The sequence below is a fragment of the Melopsittacus undulatus genome, chromosome 12 (genome assembly GCF_012275295.1).
Source record: "Melopsittacus undulatus isolate bMelUnd1 chromosome 12, bMelUnd1.mat.Z, whole genome shotgun sequence".
Classification (NCBI taxonomy): domain Eukaryota; kingdom Metazoa; phylum Chordata; class Aves; order Psittaciformes; family Psittaculidae; genus Melopsittacus; species Melopsittacus undulatus.
The window spans coordinates 6,040,552-6,061,999 of NC_047538.1; the positions used below are offsets into that span (position 1 = coordinate 6,040,552).

The 21,448-nt window shown below is 42.1% G+C and overlaps 1 protein-coding gene across 4 annotated transcripts in view; it reads left to right on the top strand.

Annotated features, from left to right (window-relative positions):
* The window catches only part of LOC101868407 (arginine-glutamic acid dipeptide repeats protein), a 223,918-nt gene that overhangs the window by 84,515 nt on the left and 117,955 nt on the right, over positions 1-21,448 (top strand). For all 4 annotated transcript variants that reach the window (XM_034068167.1, XM_034068169.1, XM_034068170.1 and 1 more), the window contains exon 3: positions 5,226-5,296. In XM_034068167.1, coding sequence (XP_033924058.1) covers positions 5,226-5,296 — 71 coding nt within the window. The remainder of the gene's footprint in view (positions 1-5,225; positions 5,297-21,448) is intronic.

Below are 21,448 nucleotides of genomic sequence, written 5' to 3' on the forward strand. Positions count from 1 at the left end.
TGAAGGGTTTGGAGGCAGGCAGGATACTGGCTAAGGAAAGTACTTAAAGGTTATCACTACCTTGCAAGTTAAAGGGAAGAAGGAGAAGGGGAGGGGAGGAATAATGGTGATGCAGAGTGTGTAGTGTGATTAACTGGTGCTTGTTTAAGGCAAGGCCTCTTGTGAGGCTGGATTTGAGTCAGATGGGGTTTGGAGAGAGGTTGTCCTAGAGCAGAGAAGAGCAGGCACTGAGGTGGTAGTAGTTGGTGAGGATCTGTTGGCCTTCTGGATTGTTCTGCTTTGTATCTTGTCTGGGTTTCAGTGTAGGCACGGCTTGCCCTCATGTTGCCAAAGGTCTGAAGCTGCAACCAAGTCCATTGACACACACACTTCAGGGAGGACAAATGAATCACTTGCTCTACTTGGATGAGTAGGCATCAGGTGGAATGGCTTAACTGTGGGCACTGAGTCCTTCATTCTGTGTAGTGAGATAAGTGATGTTTGGAGTAATGGATAGGGACAGTTATGGGGGGAGAGGAGGGGCAGCCATGAGGTGTGAGGGGAGCTGAGAGGTGCAGTTGTGAGGGGAGAACGGGGGGCCATGAATGTTGAGGTGAAATCATGAGGGGAGAGCAGTGGCGGCTGTGATGGGTGACCATGAGGGGTGATATTGAGGGGTGGCAGCTATACGGGGTAGGCCACTATGGGGTGTACATGAGGGGTGACTCCAAGTGGAGATCATGAGGAGAGATCAGTTTGCCCTTAGTGCCATGGTTTAGTGGTGGCCTTGGCAGGCACTTGTCACTGAGCCATTCAGTTGCTGATGTGTAAATTAGGAGATCTATAAACAGGCTGATTTTTGTTGGGCTTTTTGAGTAGAAAGTACTGAATGTTAACCTTAGTAAAAACGACTGTCAGTATTGCAGGGACAAATCAGTGTCTAAAACACACCTGTATTGTGAATGCCTTTCTAGACTAATAGCTGTTTAACTGACTGGAACTTCTTCCAGGTGTCTGAAGGGAGAATGAGTTTGTGCTCATTGTGTTTTAGGCTGACAAACAGTCTCAGGCTTCAGGTTTCTCTTTAGTGTGAGGAGAAAACACATTGCTCAGTTGCTATAAACCTGCTGGGCAGCAGAAAAAGTCCGAAGCGAGGGAACTTTCCAGGCTTGATTTGATGGATCCTTGAGCAAGCTGCTCCAGTGGAGGTGTTCCTGCTCATGGCAGGGGTTGGAACTGGCTGAGCTTTATGGTCCCTTCCAATCCAACCCATTCTGTGTTCTATGACCTTGTTTGTGTGAAGAGCGTCTTTATTTAGTGATTGTTAAATATTTTAGTTGTTTCTTCATGACAAATGCAGCATTTTTTAGTTGTCCCAAGTAACAGATGCTTGGACACAAGCAGCCTGAGCAATAGGGCTGAGAACTGACTGTAGTTGTCAAGTCTACGCAGAAGTTCTCTGCAGCCATATAGAGCTAAAAGCATTCCAGAAGTATGTGATGGGTGGGGGGAAAAAAGGTGTAATATCATATTCCAGTGTGGTAAGGATAAGGAGGGGCTGCTTCCAACCCTAACTGTTCTATGATACTGTATTTTTCATGTCTTATCTATGCAAGTTTATTACTGTGCAAGTTTATTATTGGCTATAAGGAAGAAATTCTTTACAGTGAGGGTGGTGAGGCACTGGAATGTGTTGCCCAGGGAGGTTGTGAATGCTCCATCCCTGGCAGTGTTCAAGGCCAGGTTGGACAGAGCCTTGGGTGATATGGTTTAGTGTGAGGTGTCCCTGCCCATGGCAGGGGGGTTGGAACTGGGTGATCTTAAGGTCCTTTCCAACCCTAACTATTCTATGATTCTATGAATACATTAGGAAAATGAAACAGTTTTTGTTTGCTTGGGTCCCCATTGAAGCTGTTCTTGCAGATAATGTATTTTGATTTTCTGGTGGATGACTGCTTGCTTTTTATGGAGTCTTTTGAATGGCTAATGTGAGTGCATTCAGAAATGTTCTCCTGCTGGCATTTCTCCACTTTCAGCCTTCGTGACATAGCTTTGCACCTGGATTAACTTGTTTTCTTATCTATATGACCTCTATTGCTTTGGAGACATCTTCCCTGGGTGTCATCTTTGTTTTAAATCTCGGCAGGCAGCCAGCAGCGCCTCACTTAAATGCAATATACTGGTGAGTCAACATGTTTGCTTTATCTATAGTGGATGCCAGATTTTCTTGCCTTTGTGGCAGCCATTTCAGAGGGATGCTTAGCTCTTTATGGTGTGTGCTGTCTGATAACACTCTGAAAATGAGGCTTGCAGAACAGAGATATTAAGAATAAAAGCTTGGAAGTTGTGTTCTTTGCTGTATCTGAAATTTTGTAGCTTTTTATGCAATTTCCCAGTGAATCCTGTAAAAAAAATCATGCAAAAAATGGTGGAGCATTGTGAAAATGGATGATTCACCTGGGATGCTGAGCAGTTAGAGTGAGTCTAGATGGATAGATCAGCCAGGGAAATGTGGGATAACAAGTACAGGAGTACTTTGATATGGTTAAATTGCAATAGCTTCTGAATAAACTGGATTGAATCGGACTGCAGCAGTGCAAATAGGTGAAGAGGATGCCTTTGGTGTAAGGTAGTTCAGATGCTTGCATCCCAAGGGAGACTGACTGTGGGATTTTCAGGGTTATGGATGAAAAGTGCTATATAAGCGTGAGTTATAAGGCAAATAGATATTGTTCTGGTGTTGATGGCTGATTTACAAGTATGGCATTTCAAGCTTTTAAAATGTGCATATGTGAGTGTTGCAACAGCTGCTGTATCCAGGCTAAGAAATACACAATTTGGTATTGATACTTCGGAAAAGGAAAGTCGTGTTTGAACTAAATGGGCATTCTTCTTGATTCTGCAGAGACACTAGAGGATGCTATATAAAACTGCTTATTGTTATTTTGTCACTAAGAAAACAAGATTTTAGTGCATTTTATATCCATGAAGCTTCTATTGCTCTTGAGAATCCTGGTGCAAGCCATTTGGTTCATCTCGCTATTGATAGTGCAAATGTGCAGCATAAAATCCTAGAATGGTTTGGGTTGGAAAGGCCTTGCTGTTATGTTCCTTTTGTATGCTCAGAGAGGAACTTTACTGATGAGAATTAAAGTTACGATTTTGTATTAATCCACATTCTTATCCTGTGTCCTACCTGCCCTATGAAATAAGCAGTAGGTTTCAGCTTAAAAAGAAAGCTGTTTCATCAAGCTGGTTTGCTTTTATCAGGTGCTGTCTCAAAGTGATTAACAGTGCAATTTGTGATAGATAGGGAACAGTGTCGTGAAGAAGCTTGCTTTACATGTAGTGTTGCAGGTAGAAATGTGACAGTTGGATTTAAAGGCTTTGCTTCAGATGGTTACTATGGCTCTGTGATGACCCACCAACATAAACCCGGTGTTGGGTACCAGGCAAAGCATTTGAATGGATGCAGATGCTCTCACTGAAGTCTCATTCCAGCTGCTCTTCATCACTCAGCCCTCAGGTTGTACTTCAGGTATTGGATGGGAGGTGCTCATGAGCAGGTCATCTGTCCTGTGAGCTTATGCTTCATTGATTTAGCCTTTTAGTTCAAGCAATTGTCTAATCTGTTCACAACCAGTAGGATTTGTACTAAACACATTTTTATTGCGGTGAAGATGGTCTGTTTTAAAAGCCCCTGGTACTTGAGTTCTCACAGCAAGGTTCTGGTGACAGTTGAAATGATTGCTTTTAGCTATTTGCTGGCCTTTGTATTCTCTGGGGTTTTCAGCCACAGTGCTTGTCATGTGAAGAGTTTCTTTCCTGCTTCAAAGCAGTCTTTGTTCAGCAGAAGTCCACAGTGACCTGCTTGACTCTGATACTTCTGTGCTCTGACCCGAACCACCTAACAACCAGCCTAGTTGAAATCATGAGTCAGTGTAACTGAGGAACACCTGTGCCACATGTAAAATCAGACACAACCATGTAATTCTGGCATATATTGTTCAAGTGCTGGACATTTGAAATGCCTGGCCCTTTTCCAGCTTGGTTGATGGAGATACCAAGACTCCTCCTGCTCTTGTGATAGTCCTAATGTAGTGCTACTGAACAGCAGCTAAGTTTCTTTCTTTTCAGTCAATCTTTGAGTTCTTCTCAGTGGTGAGAGGATTCCTGAGTGCAGGCTAGGTTTGAAATGCTTAATGAAGGATTTCTTTTCTCTTTCAGGAGGAAGATGTTTTATTGCTATAAACAATGCCAGTGCTTCCTTAGGAAAGCTCTTTGTGGAACATAAGAACTAGAAAATGCCTTGAACAGCCTGTAGATTTTCCAAGACATGAAGCAAGGCATTAGCTGTGTTTTGAAATGGGTATTATGAAACTCAGTCTTCAGGGTTTTTCTGCAGAAATCAAAGGAGAATGATTCATACAATAGCTGGTGTGCTTTGTACCTGCTGTCTGCTGAATAGCAGTTACCTGTCAGAATATAAAAGGACACAATGACTGTCCTTTATTTGTTTGGCTTTGCAAGGAGCATCTCTGCCTTCTAGCAATCTGTGTATGAATTTCTGATTTCTAAAGTCATTATCATTAATCAGACTCTTCTTTCCACCCTTGTTGTAATCTTATTCTGAGGCACTGCTTTTGTTGGGGTTATTGCCAAGCCTGTTTTTCATACAACAGACCTCATTTAACAGCAGCCTGGTAGGGTCCGGTTGTCAAAAGCAAAGGAATAATTACTCAGTTTCTGTCATGTCAAATGTAACTTGAGAAAGCCCAGTCTCTCCCTGATGTAATTGTGATTCAGTTCCCTGCATTTCGTCTCTGCTTGGTTGTCTTGGTTTTCCTCACAGTTAGAGGAGAAAATGTGTTAGCACTCAGTTCTTAATAGCAAGCTAACCACAAAGGCTGTGATTAGTTTCCTGTCTGATGTTGATCTGGTTCATAGGTTGTGACCTGGTCATTGCTGTTAACTAGATGCAGAACGGTCTTTATATGGGCTTCCTTTTGTTTTTCCAGCCAAATGTCTATTCTAATGCAAGTCAATTTTGATGCAGTTAATTCCCTTATTTATCATCATAAATAGTTCCTATTTTTAGATCACACTCAGAATAAATTACATGGGATGCAAATGACTGGTGCTTCTTGCTAAGCTGAAGTTGTTGTTTAAGTTAGCCTGGTTTGATGTTCTTTCTTGGAGGTACAGAAGTTAATTGCCATTATTTTACAATCTTGTTTCCTTTAAAGATTGCGTATATATTGAAAGCCGCCGGCCGAATACCCCGTATTTCATCTGCAGCATTCAAGACTTCAAACTGGTAAGGAAAACTTTCACATCTCCTTTTCCCCTGTCCCATTCTCCTGTGAGCTGGCAATACTTCTTAGTCTCCATCTCTTCCTGTAGCTCCTGAATGAATCTTTAGCTTGTGAAATAGTAGCTGTTTTGCTATTAAGACAGCAATCTGTCTTTGGTATAGACTTAGTTAACTGGGCTGTAGAGTTCAGATTGTGCTCTCTGTCATTTTAAGGTTTGATAACCCACAGGAATATGAACTTTGAGTGTTTTTGGGAAATGGTGACTCAGGAAGTTAAGTGTTTCCTGGGAAGTTAAATTTGGTTCTGCCTTTACCTCTGGCTTTATATAGCACAGCTGTGTAAATAGAAGGGTATGGGCTGAGCTGTGGTGGCTGGTTGATCTCAACTGATGGTGGGCTGACATTTGGGGATGCAAAGAGAGCCTAGACCAGTATGACAGGTTTGATGTGGAAAAATACAGCATTTGAGAATGCTTTAGCACTTTACCCTTTAAAAATGAGACACCAGCGTCTTGGCTTTTGCCTTACCTGCAAGAACAAATCAGCTGGAGTTGTGGTTTGCCCCTTTTTATTTGAATTTGTACACTAAATAGCTAAACATGTTCCTTCCCAGTGTGCTGGAGCTGCACAGAAAATCACTTGCTGCTGGTTCAGTGCAGAGCAGGAAGGCACCTTCCTTTGCTTGTTTGGGACTTTGTGGTGCTTCAGGTAGTGTGAGCAGGGTATTTGGGCAGGGTAACTGTTCCTGCTGGTGATCTGGCTGTTGCTGCTTTGTGGAAGTACTGGATGTGTAATCAGTTGTCCATACCAATGCGTAGTCTGTAGATAGATCACACACTATGGGTTGCTGTCACAATGCATCTTCCTTTTCCAAGCTTTTTTACTCCTTACACGTTTTTGTGAGACCACAGGGAAGGAGGTGTAGGCTTTCTTTCAATACTGATGTCTGTGGTGGTGCTTGGCACTTGTGAGCATGTGCATCCCCCTTTCTGTTTTGTTTTTAAGGTGTTGAATTTGTAGTTGCCAGCCTCTAGCACTGGGTTAAGCCACAGTTGTGCTTTTGCACATTAGCAGGTGCTTTTGTGTCTGACTGGAATTACAGTGTGGTTCCAGTCACTCTGGGCAATACCTCCCTGCTGAGCTGCATGAATTGCTCAGGATATTAACAACAAAAGCTGAAGCTTCTGTTGTCAGTGTATAGGACATTAAGTCTGTTTGCAAAACTATGTGGGAAGTGCATTGCAGTGTGGTTTGGTACCTTTAGTTGAGTGGTTTCTCTTCTGTTTTCAACATGCAAAGGATATGACATAAGGGTTGCTGGCAGTTCTGCATGTTTTTTCACATGGAATTAATACCAAGGCTTCATGTTTACTTCTGCCTCCTCTGAGTTCTTTAATTTCTGTGGGTTTGTTTTCTTACTGACATCATGCATAAAAAGAACTTGTAGAAATGACAAAGCCAAAACCCCCCTTGATGCCAGTGATAGCAAAATGAATCTTCAGTGTGTTTGTCACTGCTGGGGGAAAAGGGAAGATGTACAGTGGAAGGGACACGGATTCCTCATCTGGTGCAAGATACCAACAGGAAAACAGTCTTGTTTTGCCTTCAGCTAAATATGTCAAGTGAAGCAGGAAAGTTTAAGTCAACAGCTTTGAAATGTCGCCTACTAATTAAGTACATTATCACACTGGTTGTCATAAAGTAGAAGGTTTTGGCTGAGGGTGTGACTCTTACCCTGTAGTTCCTGCTGTAGGTGCAGTTCAGGCATGCTGTTTATCAGTAAAACACCATAACGGTTGATGGGGGTGTTTTACTGATAAAAGCAAAGAATGTAAGCTGGCATTTAAGAAAAAGACTAAAAAAAAACCCAAGGAGAAATAGAGAAGGGAGTTAAAAATGACAAAGCAGATGGTTCATTCTTGAAATAAACTGAGATTTAATTTGCTTTATCCAAGAAGGTCTTAAATCATAATTAGATACGATTGTTTATTGCAGAACTAGAAAAGGTTTTTATCAAGTCTGACAGATTCTTCTAGGTTGGTATTCAAACTTCCTTCATTTGGCAGATGAATGACAGGAGGCAAAGAAGATAGAAGCAAATACTGAAGCAGAGTGGTGTAACCCCTATAGATGCGCTTACTCCTTTCACTCAAGTTGTATCAGAAACAGCATCTTTGTGGTTAGAACTGTTTTGTCTGCTTCGCTTTCACAAATACAGTGTGGAAAATGGGGTGAGATTACTTATAACCCAATGAAGTCATGCTACTCCAGAAGCAGATGTTACAAATGATTTCAGAGCAGCTTTGTATTCTCTTGTCTAGACCAGCTGGCTCTCGAGTCAGAAGATGCAATGGTGCATTAAGGCTTGTCGTGCGGGAAGAAGTGAAGCAATTTGATCAGCCCAGCTTAACTGTGTTAGGAACTGTCATGGGTAACATTTATTCTCCCTTGTCTTTTCCACTTCTGTGGTGCTGGATTCCTTCAAGCTTTCTGGGATTCATACAAATAACTTTGTGGAATTGAGAAATAAAATATGATTAACTATGATGTGTTGTGGCTTGCCCTTATTTTTGGTGGGTTTTGTGGGTTTTGGTACCCGAGGACATCCACTAGGGTTTGGAGATGATGAAACAAGCTATCTGTTAGTCACATGTATGGATGTTTATCAACTTTCCTTTCTCCCATAATTGTGAATAAAATTGGTGACTTCCGTTTGTTGGGGAACTAACAAGTCTTCCTTTGTCTCACTTAATCATGTGTAGAATATTCTTAGTGAGAAAGCAATGAGGAATAATCTGTCCTTCTTTAAAAGCTTACTTATGGCCTAGAGGCATGAAGGCTGCAGCAGGATTGCTTGCAGCTTGTAGGTATATGAACTTTTAATGGCTTTTATAAGGTCTGCCTTCTAGTTGTTTAAACTCATGCTGTTAGAACTTGGGTCCTAACAGTTTACTGCTCAGTTCTGCTCTGAGTTCAGGTTTATTGTATGCTTTTGAAGGCTTAGACTGGGTTTGGGAAGTCTCTTTCATTGAGTGATTCCTGAAGGGTTGCTTGCAGGCATACTGAGCCTTTGTACCTTCCATTGAATTCAATTGATGAAGGGGCCCTCAGCAGCCAGGGGAACAAAGCCAGGAGTTTCCAAGTGTAGGGCCTGGCCTGATAATCTTGTGTCTTTAAACTTGACTTGTACAAATAGGATGTAAATATGAATGTAAATATGAATGGAAGATACTTCAGTCACTTGTGGCCTCTCAAGTTCCTTGGTGTTATTGTGCAGGGTTATGTTATGACTTTAGAATTACTGCAGAGCTGAGACTGATTTTAATGGGTTTTTAGGAAACCAAACTCACTTTCTGTCCCTGTTGTTCAGAATGATGTGTGATGTGGAAAGTACCACAGGGAGAAACGGTTGTCTTTAAGGAAGTTTTCATTTGTGTCTTTTATAGTGGAAGATGCCACAACAAGTACAAGTACATTTGCTTTTACTTTGCCTTGCCACAGAGTGACAATTGGTGTGAAAAATGCCTTCCAAAGATACAGTTTCTTTCTGGTGTAATGGGATACTTTAGAACCCAAGGAAATGCAGTGCTTTTTCAGGACCCAAGCTAAAGGTTGGCAATCACGAGTCAGGCAACAGTGAATAATTTTAAGGCACAGTGTCTTGGATCTCTTCTGTTGTTCTCATCTGTCTGAACTTTGCTTAAAAAAGGCAGATGGATGGGATGCAGGAGCTGGGGGAAGGAAAATTCACTCACATGTTTCAGCTGCCGGCTGCATGCAGAGATGTGAGGGGTTCAAAAGCCACCTGCCTGCTGCAGGAGCCTTTTAGGTTCAAAAGTTGGTAAGAATCAGGATGGATGAGGGAAGGGATAACAGGGACAACACAAGAGTATTTTTCCTCTCTTTTCAATGAATGAGAAGTGATAATGGATTTATCCATTGCATCAGATGCCTCCTTAAACCACTTTGCAATGTTCTGTCTTTAACAGGTCATGGTTTCAGTGTTTGGTTCTGAGTTATTTTTGTGTTTGCACGAGCAAGAACTCTGCCGCACGTTTTTGTTGTCCCTGCCCATGGCAAGAGGGTACGTGTATTTCTTTTAACCTCTTTTTAGTGCGAATTCATTTTGCACTGGATTTATACTATCCTCTTTCAGGATTCAAGACCAGATTATCCCTAAGGACTTGGATTACAAATGAACTGTGGTGAAGCAATGCCTAAATCTGTGCTTGGTTTATTGCCTCATGTTTTTATTGGTTATTAGGTCTTCCTTTTCCATTGATGGTATCCAATATTAGCTCTGAATTACCATGTAGGATGTGCTCTCTTCCCTTCCAAGCAGGAGCACATCAGGGCAGCTGAACAAGAGGTTGGGTTTAAGTGGTCTGCTGTAAATCTGGATTATGATTGGCTTTAGAGCAACTTCTCTAACCTTGTTTTGTTCCTTGAAAAGCACTGCTTTACCCGTTTATTTTAAGCCTGTGTTATCCATCTTACACTGTCAGTTCCTTTGAAAATCCTGTTCTTTAAATAAGAATCAGCAAAATATAATTGGGAAGCTTGAATATGTGGATAAAGCTTGTAAAAGGATATAGTAGTGTGACTTTAATACTTCATTGACATAACTTATCTGTTGAACAACTATAAGGAGGAAGATGGTGTTTTGTAGACTACAGTTTTTTTCCCTTACTACAGTCTCGCAGTTTGGGGTTTAAGTCACATTGGCAAGCCAATAAAATGGAAGCAGCTTGTACTTAGGTGTGGGTGTTTAAAATACCTGTCCTACATAAGTGTTTGTGGTAAGTTTTTCTTTGAATATTAGGGTTGTTTCCATCAAGGGATGTCTCCTGCATGTGTCTGCTGCTTTTCACCTAGTTCTGCAGTGGTACCACTGTTTTCTAGCAGTGCAGTTGTATCAACTGCAGCAGATTGCTCTCCTAGAAACAAATGTGGTCCTCAGAAAACTATGGAAGCATTCTTCTGTTCACTTTAATTTGGCAAGAGACATCATAAAACTCTACAGACAAAGTATTTTTTGAGTATACTTTGGTGCTGCAAATACATTGATCACAGCAGAATAATGATGACTGGGTCATTTTAGCTGGTGATGTGGGGAGGGGTCAATTGTCTGCAGACCTCAAGTTTTGAACAATAATAGATCTGAAATAAGGAGCTGGGAATCAAATATTGCTTCACACCCTCCCCAGAATTGCAGCTCTTCACTCATTTCATGTAGTCCTTCAGAACTAAGCCCCACCTCAGTTATTTACCCTGTTAGTGCAGTCTCTGTATTGAAGTCTAAGCTCTGCTAAAGAGCAAATCAAACCTGGCCAAAGTCATGTTGATCTCCTTGTTCAGCAGTTTCTTGAGGAAATAGCTAAGGATCTGCTCAGTCAGATCTGTTTCTCTTTCACACACCAGTGCTTTTTGCTGCTTCATTCCACCCAGCCCCTTATCCCCTCAAAGAAAACAAGTCCTTTTCTCTTTATTAATTGATGAATAACATGCTTTGAATATGGAAATTCTCACTGAATTCCTTTTTGGATCAGACCGTTTGAAGAAACAGATTGGGATTCTCATCAGGTGGAGGATAGATCTTCATTGTTTATTCAACAGTAGCATTTCAAGGTTGTCTATTGTACTTTAAACTGTGACAGACTCAGTGCATTATAACCATTGAAGTTTATCTCTGGTAATGGTTAAGAAATCCTAAAATTCAGTCCTTTCTATTAATCAGAGTGTTGATTGTGATTGCATCCAGATGATGAAGATACAGGATTAAACCTTAGCTGACTGACTTGTATGATAAAATCCCATTGATATGTGACAATTCAGTTAATGCACTGCACAGTGGTCACTGAGATGGCTTTGGGTGCTCCTCTGTGTAGGACCCCACTGAACTGGAAGGAAGGTTGTGTCAGCACTGCAGACTGGAAAGCGAGGAGGTGTGCTCTTTAGTGGTAGCTAATAGCATATAATGAGTGTGAAATGTTCAGGCCAGCTGCAGGGCTGTTACATAGGGATATATAGGTAAGGCTAACTAGCTTGAATAATTAACCATCTGTGTTCAATGGACCTACCAGAAAGGCATGGCAAGGTGTTTCACAAGATGTAATCTGGTCTGTAAACCTCTGCTGTTCTAAAGCCAAGGCTCACCCTGCTGCCTGCTCTGCCCAAGTGGCTTTCTGTGGAACACTTGGTGTTATGGGCAGGCCCTATTTATTCCTGGCCAAGCACTGTCATCAGTGAAGATATGTTAATGACAATATGAACTTACCCATGACACGGTATTAGGTAACCATTTTATGACACAGATACACACCCCCCCCGCTTACATAAACTAAACCGGCTTTAGGGAGAGCCCTGTGACATGATGAGTGACAAATCCAATAGGAATATTCTTTTAAGTCACTAGAATTGAAGCAAGCACTTCTCTCTGTTCAGAGGGGCATGGTCCTGGACACGTACCAATCTCTTGATCTGGTTAGTGATGCGAACGGCTTCCTCGAGGAGAAGGCAGCAGCTTTAGTGGGTTGTGAGCAGAAAAAAGCCTGCAGTGTTGGTTGCAAGGTTATTTTAACCCAATAAAACCTTCCTCCTCACCTTAAATAAGCAGCTGTTGGCTTCAATATATGATGCAACAGTAGTAATTGCATTGCAAATGTGAATGTTAATTACGCAATGCATCTAAACCCGTGCGTATTCTGCTTTGATTACTTGTCTCAATTTAAATATCAAAAATAATGAAGAGCCACAGGTATTGGAAATATGCTTATCTGTAAGCAGGGATCAGGAGTAAAATAAGATTACAGAATATTAGTGTTTTGGGAGAAAGAAACAAAGCATCATGCAGGATTTGCCTAAGTTTTAAGTCCCCCCCAGCCCCCAAGTAGGAGCATACTGATTTGAACACACAGCAAGTCACAGCTCATGACACTTAGGAGTGTATTGAGTAAAAAGTCCTGATTAATTTACTGAAACTGAGGCAATTCCAGTCGAACTTTGAAATTGAAATGGGGGGAAAAAGACCCAAAATGAATCAGAAAATGAGATTATGTTCCAAGAAGTTTATATGGTTTGTATTTTTCTCGGTGATAACAGAGGTGAATGAGAAGTTAAGGAAATGAGAACAAAAGCCAAAGGGTGATGACTGACAGCTGAAATAGACCACATAGCTGCTGTTAATAACAGGGTATCTCTGACCATGATACAGGGTAATTTATACAAATACAATGCATCTTGCAAACCTGCCCCCCTGATCCTGTCATTTAAACCTTCCCTGGTATGAATTTCTAGTGGCTGAGAACCAGTCCACGCTTCCCTTTTAAGGTTTGTGTTGTTTTCCAGAGAGACAGAACCCAAGCAGCAAATGGGTTTCAGCAGCTGAGTTATCATGTTTTGATTTAATTTGATGTCACATTTAAAATGCTAATGAGCTACACTTTGATTCTGAGCATCAGAGAGAAACTTTAAACGAGAAAAAGGGTGGATTTGCCATGCAAAAGCAAACATTATTAATGGTGCTGCCGTTGCCCTTTGTGCCTGTGTGTTTACTTGATTGAAGCATCTTGACTGTGGTGCTTTCTCCTTGAAGCCTGATTTGAATGGAGTATACAGCTGGATTGCCCCAGGGCCTTGTAACAATTTATAGGCTGGATGGAAAGGCAGAAGTGCATAAAAAGACAGTTGTGAAATGCCGCGAGTGCCCTGTAATAGAAAATCCGTGTATGATGACCTTGTCTGTGTGGGCCTTTGGGATCCCTTCCTGGGGATCCAAAGCATGATAAAATGGAAAATATTGCAGCTCACCTGGAATAAAGAGGAAAAATGGGAAGAAATCTGTTTTTTCTCAGTTATGCAGGGGATGCTTTTCCTCCCCTTTGTATTCTCCCTGCCTATGGCCTTGCATTTCAGCAAACCTTTTAAAATGACATCTGTTATCCCCTGCTCACCGGTGTTTTTGAATGCAAATACCTGGGTGAGGTTTGTGTAGCCACAAGCATTTATGTATTTAAAAGCCTCATTCTGTTTGTAGATGAATGGATGCTCTGTTCCTGAACTACTGCTGAATTAATTTGTGGCTAATTTTTCCTGGCCCGTTAGCATGACCTTTGCTTTTTGGGGTGGAAAAAGTGCTGATTAATACAGGTCCTTGCTTCTCCAGATTCATCTCCCCTTCTGCAGCCAAGGAAAGGCTGAAAGATTCTCTTTCTACTCCAAGCCTTTGCTACTGTCCCATGATTGCTCCAATCCTGCTTTGGCATAGCTGAATTTGCTGTTAAGGTATGGAGCAGACTTGCTAATAGGAGAAAGACAAATGAGACATCTGAAGGAGCACTGAATTATTTAAGCTAAAAAATTTAGTCTGCAAATGAGATTGGCTTTTACATCTAATGTGGAGCAGATGGAAACGCTGCTGTGATTACAGTGGGGCATGTGTGGGGCAGGAGATTAGTATGAAAATGTGGGTGTAGGGCCCTTTGAATGAAGGAGCAAGGAATGATGAAGAATCAGAGGTGACAGTTTAAGGATTGCATGGCAGGAGCTGCACAGTGATTAAATTCACTGATGCTGTCATTGAGCCGTAAGGCTGGAGATAACATTCTCTCCCTGTGCTGAAAACAAGAATCAATACAAACTGCTTGACAGGGGCTAAATTATTAAATAGAGCCTTCCTTACAATGTTTCATTATCTGGGATTTACCTCAGCTGGTGATTTGTCAGCAGTGCAGGGAGATTTGCTGGGCATTTTGTATTAAAATCGTTCCAGATGCATATGAATCCATTTTGATAATTCCCTTACTTTTACAATGCTTCTCCACAGGGTTTTATGGAGTTTTCACTTTTGCCCGGATGACCCTTTGAATTCTCACACAGACATTAAGCTGTGCTACACAGAAGGGTTGGCTCTTGTCACCTCCCTGTTAAAAACTCCACCTCTTTGTATTAACAGCGTGTTCTGCAACTGCTGGGTTGATTTGTATGCTTTTGGTGGGTTAAATTAGCGAGGTATTTGAAACGCCTTTCAGATGAGGGTTCAGACCTGGAGAAGGAGAAATGCTGCTGCTCTGATTTATGGGTATTGGAGTCTCACTGAGCTTGGCTGAAAAATAGAGCAGCATTCCTTTTATTTTGCTGTATATCTTCTGCAGGCAGGAGCAGAAACCATCCATCCCGGAGCAGCTAAACCAGCGTATCTTGCACTGCTGAAGTGCACAGGGCTGTGCAGAAGATGCTGTGTTCAAACCTGGTTGATGCTTTCTCAAGTAGAGAACATATAGCAGTTCAGTGGGGGTTTTGGGTAGCTTTGATGGTGTAATGCACCAGTGCAGCTAAATTTATTCAGAGCTACAGTGCTATATCACAACTGCAGTGTTGCCTTTTGGAAAGGGAGAGAACGTTCATATTTGGGGGTTTAAAACAGATGGCAGCCTTGTTAACTTCCAGCTGTTTAATCCTGATTCTTAAGACTACATGGGAGTATTTTTAGGGCTCAACTCCAGCTCTTCGTCCATTCCCCTCCATGTGGCCTAGATCCTTAGAATGGAAATCCCGACCTTACAACTTAAGGGCTACAGCTGGGGAAAAGAAACCCTAAAAAACCCCATAACCAGGCAAAAAGTGTGAATTATTCTGGGGGTTTTGTTCTGTTTTTCTCTCTCCCCCCTTCCCTTTTAATGCAATTACTCTGTTTGTTTTCACACCACTTGGCATTCAGAAGGCCAGCAATTGGAATTGTCGTTGCTGGCTCCTTGCCACATGGAAAAAGAAAGCCTGTCTGGAGGCTATAGAGGATTCACCCTGACAAAGGCTCTGTGCTCTCTTTCACTGGCTCCAGCAAAGCCTTTCCTGTAGCAGCAGATCTGTTTGAACATCCTGCACTGCTGCCGGTGGCGAGATGCTTGTCTGTGTTAGATACACACTCCAGAAGAGATAACATGGCGGGCAGGGCCTTAATGTGAGCTGATGATGCTTGTCAGCCTGTTTGAAATCAGCAAATTGCTCCCATTCATTGTGAAGCTGTTTATTTTGAGAGCCAACTTCTGTAGCAGACAGAGAAAGGGAATTAAAAGGATTGCAGGGGGCTGGAAATGGGAGTGAATGTGAAATCCTGTGCTCGTTTTGTGCAATTGCTATTGTCTTCTTTTTCCTAACGTTATAAAAGGGAAGCAGGAAGCACAATTGATACCAGTTCCATTAATGACACCCCCACCACTTCCCATCTGACTGAGAAAAGGACAAAGCCTGATAGTGAGGAAACAGAGACAAACACGAATACACCACTTAGAGTTGTGTATAATCTGGGTTGCTTTCCTATACTGTGTTATCAAGAGGGATGTGGGTGGCTAATAATGAGAACATGTTTAATAGCAGTGGCTTGATTGTAGATACAGGAACCATAGAATTTATTAACATCCCTCTGCATATTAACATCCTCTGTGTATATATCCCTGCAGGGGTTGGAATGAATTGATCTCTAAGGTCCCTTCCAACCCAAACCAGTCTGTGATTCTATGACTTGCCCGTGTTTTTGACTCTGTGAGGGCTTTTTGTCACAGTAGTGGAATCTTCAGCACCTTTTGCCCCCTTTATTTATTGCTTTTTCCTTTCTACTCCCTTGTTTCCTTCTCCTTACCCCAACTAAACCAAGCTGCTTCCTTCACCTGGTGCTGAGATAGCTGACTGCAAAATAAATCAGTGTCAGCTTCAAAATACCCAGGCAAAGATTGTTATTTCTATCTTTTAGGGAATAAGAAAGCAGTATTAAATGATACATCAGCTGTTTTACATGTAGCAAGAGCAAATGGAGTTAGAATAAATTTAGCCATGTCCTCTAGTGTTGAATGGTGAGGGCATCTGTCATGTTTAATAATGTTTCTGACCTTTAGGATTATTGAAGTTGAAATTTTCTCTCTGGTCATTGGGGGGTACTTGAGCACTGTCAGATTCCTTGTGCTGGTGCGGAGTCTCCAAAGATACATTGCTATGCTGCGTGAGAGGGTGAAGATAATTCATTAAAGAAATTTGTTTTCCAGCTTTCAGAATGGTTTTCCTTAAGGAATGTGAAATGTCACTGTGGTCACTGAACTTCAGCACGTGTCCCATCCCTCACCATTCGCTTGCTTGCCTTCGCTGGGAAAGGGCAACCTCCTTATGTGCTTCATGTTCCTCTTCAAGGTAGTGATAATGCTCTTGTGGAAATAAATGCTCAGGGGAGCATGTGGAGGTGTAGGATGTAATAAACATCCCACTGCCAGCTATGCAGAATGGAATCTGTGTGAGCCCAAGCCTTCAGTGGGGAGCTGTGGTTCACTGTAGTGTTCCCATAGTTGTGACACTGGTGTTAGTTATGGTGTAGGTGTGGTTAAGGACAGCTGAGATGCACAAGCATCTTGCTGAGCTTCTAAGTCCTATCTGGATGCTTAAAATAAAACATGGGCAGAAAAGAATGATGCAAAATATGTAAAATAGACACCTTTGATTTTTCCAGCTATGTTGAAGTGCAGTTGAGCTGTGATGCAAATTCAGTTATGGGAAGCATCACTGAGGCTGCCTAAGGGAAGGTTCTGAAGGGCTCTAGAACAGCAGTGCATGGTCAATGGTGGGAGGTGGCAAGTGTCCACAATGTTGATAGTCCTGTGTAGAGAAATCTCCTCACCTTTAAGATTCCTTCCAACCCAGCCCAGTCTGGGATTCAATTGTAAGTCATAGATACTGGGGGCAACTGGTGTGAGTTCTGAAATGTCAGCTTACTGGACTATCACTGCTGATGTGTCATTCCCATGTACTACCCCAGCCTGTGATTGTTGTGTAAAGCAAGTATGCTCTTGAAGGCAAATGATTATTTGGTCTGTCTTTAGTAAATCTGATGTTAGTACACCTCACTGTGTCAGAAAGTGTTGGTTTTGTATGGAAATACTAGGGAAGATGGTTGTTCTCACAGGCTGCTGGTGACAGGTACAAAATGCTGCTGTGTGGAAGGGAAAAGTGCCTAAGATGCTCTCTGAATACCTGGGATGATGCAGTCCGTGTTGGAGTGGCAGGAAGGGCAATGCATGTTCCCTTTTTATATAGCAGAGACTGATGGAGCCACTTAAGAGAATGCTTCAAGTCAGCTCCACCTTGTGACTAATAGAGTTTCAGATCTATCTCTCATATTCTTTACTCCAGAAGGCAGGCGTGAGGGCTGGGTCCTCCTGAGGGCCTGTTCAGAGAGCAGGAATGGGGTTAGGGACTGGTTTGTTGCCTGGCTGGAGGGCCTGAATTCATGTGGTTTGTGTCAGTGAGAACCTGGGCTTTTCCCTACTTGGGACCTAAGAGTAGGGCTGTGATGGATGTGCGTTTTTGACTCTATAGTCACTGAGCACTAATCCACGGAGAATTTGAACTTGTAATTTTGATTAAAGTGATTGATTTTAAATCAGCCTGAGTTCGTTTTGGGCCATTAGAGGGTATTTAAAAGGAAAATAACTCTTTAATTAAATTAGTAATGCACAGTATCCTGCTCTGCTTTCTGAGCAGAACTTCTTTTTTACTCTCACTCCTTTCAGTGTCTTGTTTCTTGGCACATTCCGGGGTTAAAAGCAATGCAAAATTGTTCAAGCCAGTTTGTGCTAGGGGAATCTTATTATTTAAACTTATTCATTTTGGAAGATACACAAACTATTGTTGTGTGAAGCAGTTCTTGTTCCAGCCACTTGTATGTAGTTAGTGCTCCTTGTGTAAGGAATGCTCTGTAAAACAACAAACTGTGCTACCCTTTGATTTGTAAAACATACTCTTTCAAGCCGAAAATAAGTTGTAATTACAGCATAAAATATAAAGCAAAAATCCATCTAAATGTGAGGATCCTTCTCAAAAATGAAGGTCTGGCACTGCAGAAGTTGGGAGAGTGAGGTTGTGAGCAGTAACTCATGATGAATCGGGATGAGGAAAAGGACTTACCGTGTACACTTGCGAACTGATGACTGGGGAGGGAAAAGATGGATCTCTTCTGCTGTGATTTGCAGTTGGAGAATTCCAGTGGATGTCTGATTCACAGAGGCTCTTTTCAGATAGCCCAGCACCACTGAGGTGCTTGCACTTGCTCTTCTGTGCTCCATTTTCTGATGTTCGTGGGGAAGCTCACTATTGCTGTGCTGTGAATGAACATCCTTGGAAGTCTGCATCCCACATTTATGACTCTGTAATGTGCATCTTCCTGAAATGTTTGAAATGTCTAAGAAATGCTAAGATAGCTGCAGTGTAAAGTATATACAACTTCATCTGCACAACAGTGCTTTGATATATGGAAAAGATGCTTGATTAGACTTAAAGCCACTTGACAGCTTCACCAATCTGGTTACAAGTGACTGCAATAGAAACAGCAGTAAACATGGCATCTGTATGTGTTTGTATATAGAACAAGGAAAAAGAGAGGGAATGGTTACACTAGAAGCTAAGTCATGGCATCCTACCAAGCACAGGTTATAGAATCCCAGAGTGGTTTGGGTTGAAGGGAGCTTAAAGCTCCTCCATCCCCAACCCCTGCCGCGGGCAGGGACCCCTTCCACTGGAGCAGCTGCTCCAAGCCCCTGTGTCCAACCTGGCCTTGAGCACTGCCAGGGATGGGGCAGCCACAGCTTCTCTGGGCACCCTGTGCCAGCGCCTCAGCACCCTCACAGGGAACAGCTTGTGCCTAAGAGCTCATCTCAGTCTCCCCTCAGGCAGGTTCAAGCCATTCTCTTTGGCCTGTCCATACATGGCCTTATAAAAAGTCCCTCTGCAGGTTTCTTGCAGTCCCCTTTAGGTATTGGAAGACTGTTAAAACCTGAGTTTTACACATAACCTTGCAGAAAGGAAAGGAGATGGAACATTAATGCTGGGGATATTGCTTTAGAGAAAGCAGTTGCCACTGTTTACACCCTACTGGCTGCAAACATGTCTGGAATATTTGATTTATAGAAAGAATCAAGTAAATAAGATAAAAGAATATATGTGATTCACTGCTGTGAAATAGAAAGATGTAATTTATGCTCTCTATCTGCTGTCATTATGATTAGTGACCTCAGGCTGTTGAACTTTCTCTTTATGGATTGCAAAAATGCTGTGACAGTTTTCAAGGGAATTGCTCTCTTTGAGTTTAAAGAGATGAAAATGGGCCTGCTAACAAGGACCAGCTTCAGAATGTGCTTTCATATTCTTCATGCTTAAAATAAAGGGAAGGGGGGGGGGGGAAAGGCAATTGGGTGCTTTGATATGCCTGAACCTCAGAGCCCAATGGGGCAGAAGGTGCCTTATATATAATACACACAATGTATTGCAGAAAGGAATTCCCTTGGGTGCTTTTCAGAATGCTTGTTGCTGAAAAGATTGGGAAATAGGTTTTCAGGAAAGGAAGGTGCTGTTTGATGTGAGTTTCCAGGTTCTGATGTGTTGGGGTGTTTCACATGGTTGTATTATAGAATTGTTCCTAAACCTTGGAATTCTTGCTCCCTGTGCTGTGCTCCTGATTAAAGATGGTTGGATTGCCAGTGTGGACTGTGATTGAGAGCTTTACTGTGTTAGCTGAGGTGTATTTGTAAGGAAATACCTGCAGATTGTATACTGATTTCATATACTGTCTCTATGTGCTTATCTCAGACCATTCTTCCACTACAAGCTGTTTGGGTTCTCAAGTAGCTTGGGCCTTTAAGCTTAAAAACTTCACACTCTAAAGGGCAAAATTCCATGAAGTGTAGTAAAATACCATCATAAATCCTTCATCTGGGAAGTGCAGCTGTCATGATGCTCTCTGCAGTCTTCAGTATAACGTGCTACTTGGTGTAAGTCTGTGTACCGCATGAGCTTCGCTTCCAGTCAGGAAGGGCATGTCCTTTCAGCATGCTCTGTGCCCCATGTGTTGACTGCTGTCCATTGGCTGATAGAGTTTCATTGAATGCTGTACTCATTGGAAAGCACTTGTAGGGCAAACACTACAGTTTACATCAGTTTAGGTGTTGGAAAACGTATTTGTTGGTGTTGTTTGTGCCAGTACATTTTAGTTCACTTTCCTAAAGTAACGAATACTCGGGTAGCTCCACACCTTTAGGGTCAGGCTCCCAGTGGCACATGGTCTGTGCCCTGTGCTGGTCTGTGCAGTCAAATACATGACCTTATGACCATAAGTCAAAGAGATGCTGTGGCCAGAGCTGAAGAGAATTACATGAGCTTCACAAATGTATGTGCTTTAATATAGGTTCCAGTAGGCTCCTTCCTCCAGTGTATGCATCAAAGAGAGGGAGAACACCCACTTTCATACATGATCTCTTACACTTTATTCCTCCCCCCAGGTGAGACTCTTGGTAAGCAGTATGAAGAACTAAGTCCACAGTAATCTTAAAACCATTCTTTTATGTCAAGATTGCATTTGGTAAAAGGAAACTAACGTAAATAAAGAGCTGTCTCTAAAACAAGCAGGAAAGGTCTTACACACATTTCCATTAGAAGTTTTAGGAACACTGGGTTAGGGTCTTCTCATTGGCCTTATGAAAACCTCTTCTTTGTAAGGTACTCTGCCTGTTTCTGCAATGACAGGTAATGGTTGAACACAGAAGTCTTAATTGGGTACCTGCTGTTTTCAGTAAATCTGGGGCAAAAATGTGCTGTGTTGATACACATTATATAAATCCTTGTGCCCAGAACAATGGGAAGGGTATAAACCTTCCATGTCAAGAGCGTTTCCATCTGGGAAAGATGGGTTCCATCCAGTGCCTGTAATAATAAAGTAAATGAAGTTGAATTACACAGGAGGACTGAATGGTTTATGGAACTCCTGGTTGGTCTCAAAGCGTTCTGCTTCTGGATCTCTGACTGAATTAACACCTTGGCTTTTTCAAATGGAAGCTATTAGTAGCTTCATTTGTTCAAGTTGTAACACAGCGATGATTATATTGCCCAAGACAAATGATTAGCCTCAGAACTGTGTGTTAGCTTGGCTGGCTGTATTGACCTTAATCCAAATGAGAGTGCAGATGGTGTCCCTGTGTGTACTACATGTTTAAAAGTGTCTGTTTTTGTTTCAGACCCCCTTTTCTCATTGTTCACCTTGGTTCTCTGCATGCTCAAGTGTGACTTTCAGCACATGGCAGTTGCTTTTTTCTTGTGTTCCTCTCTCCCAACTTTTCCTTGGAGAAT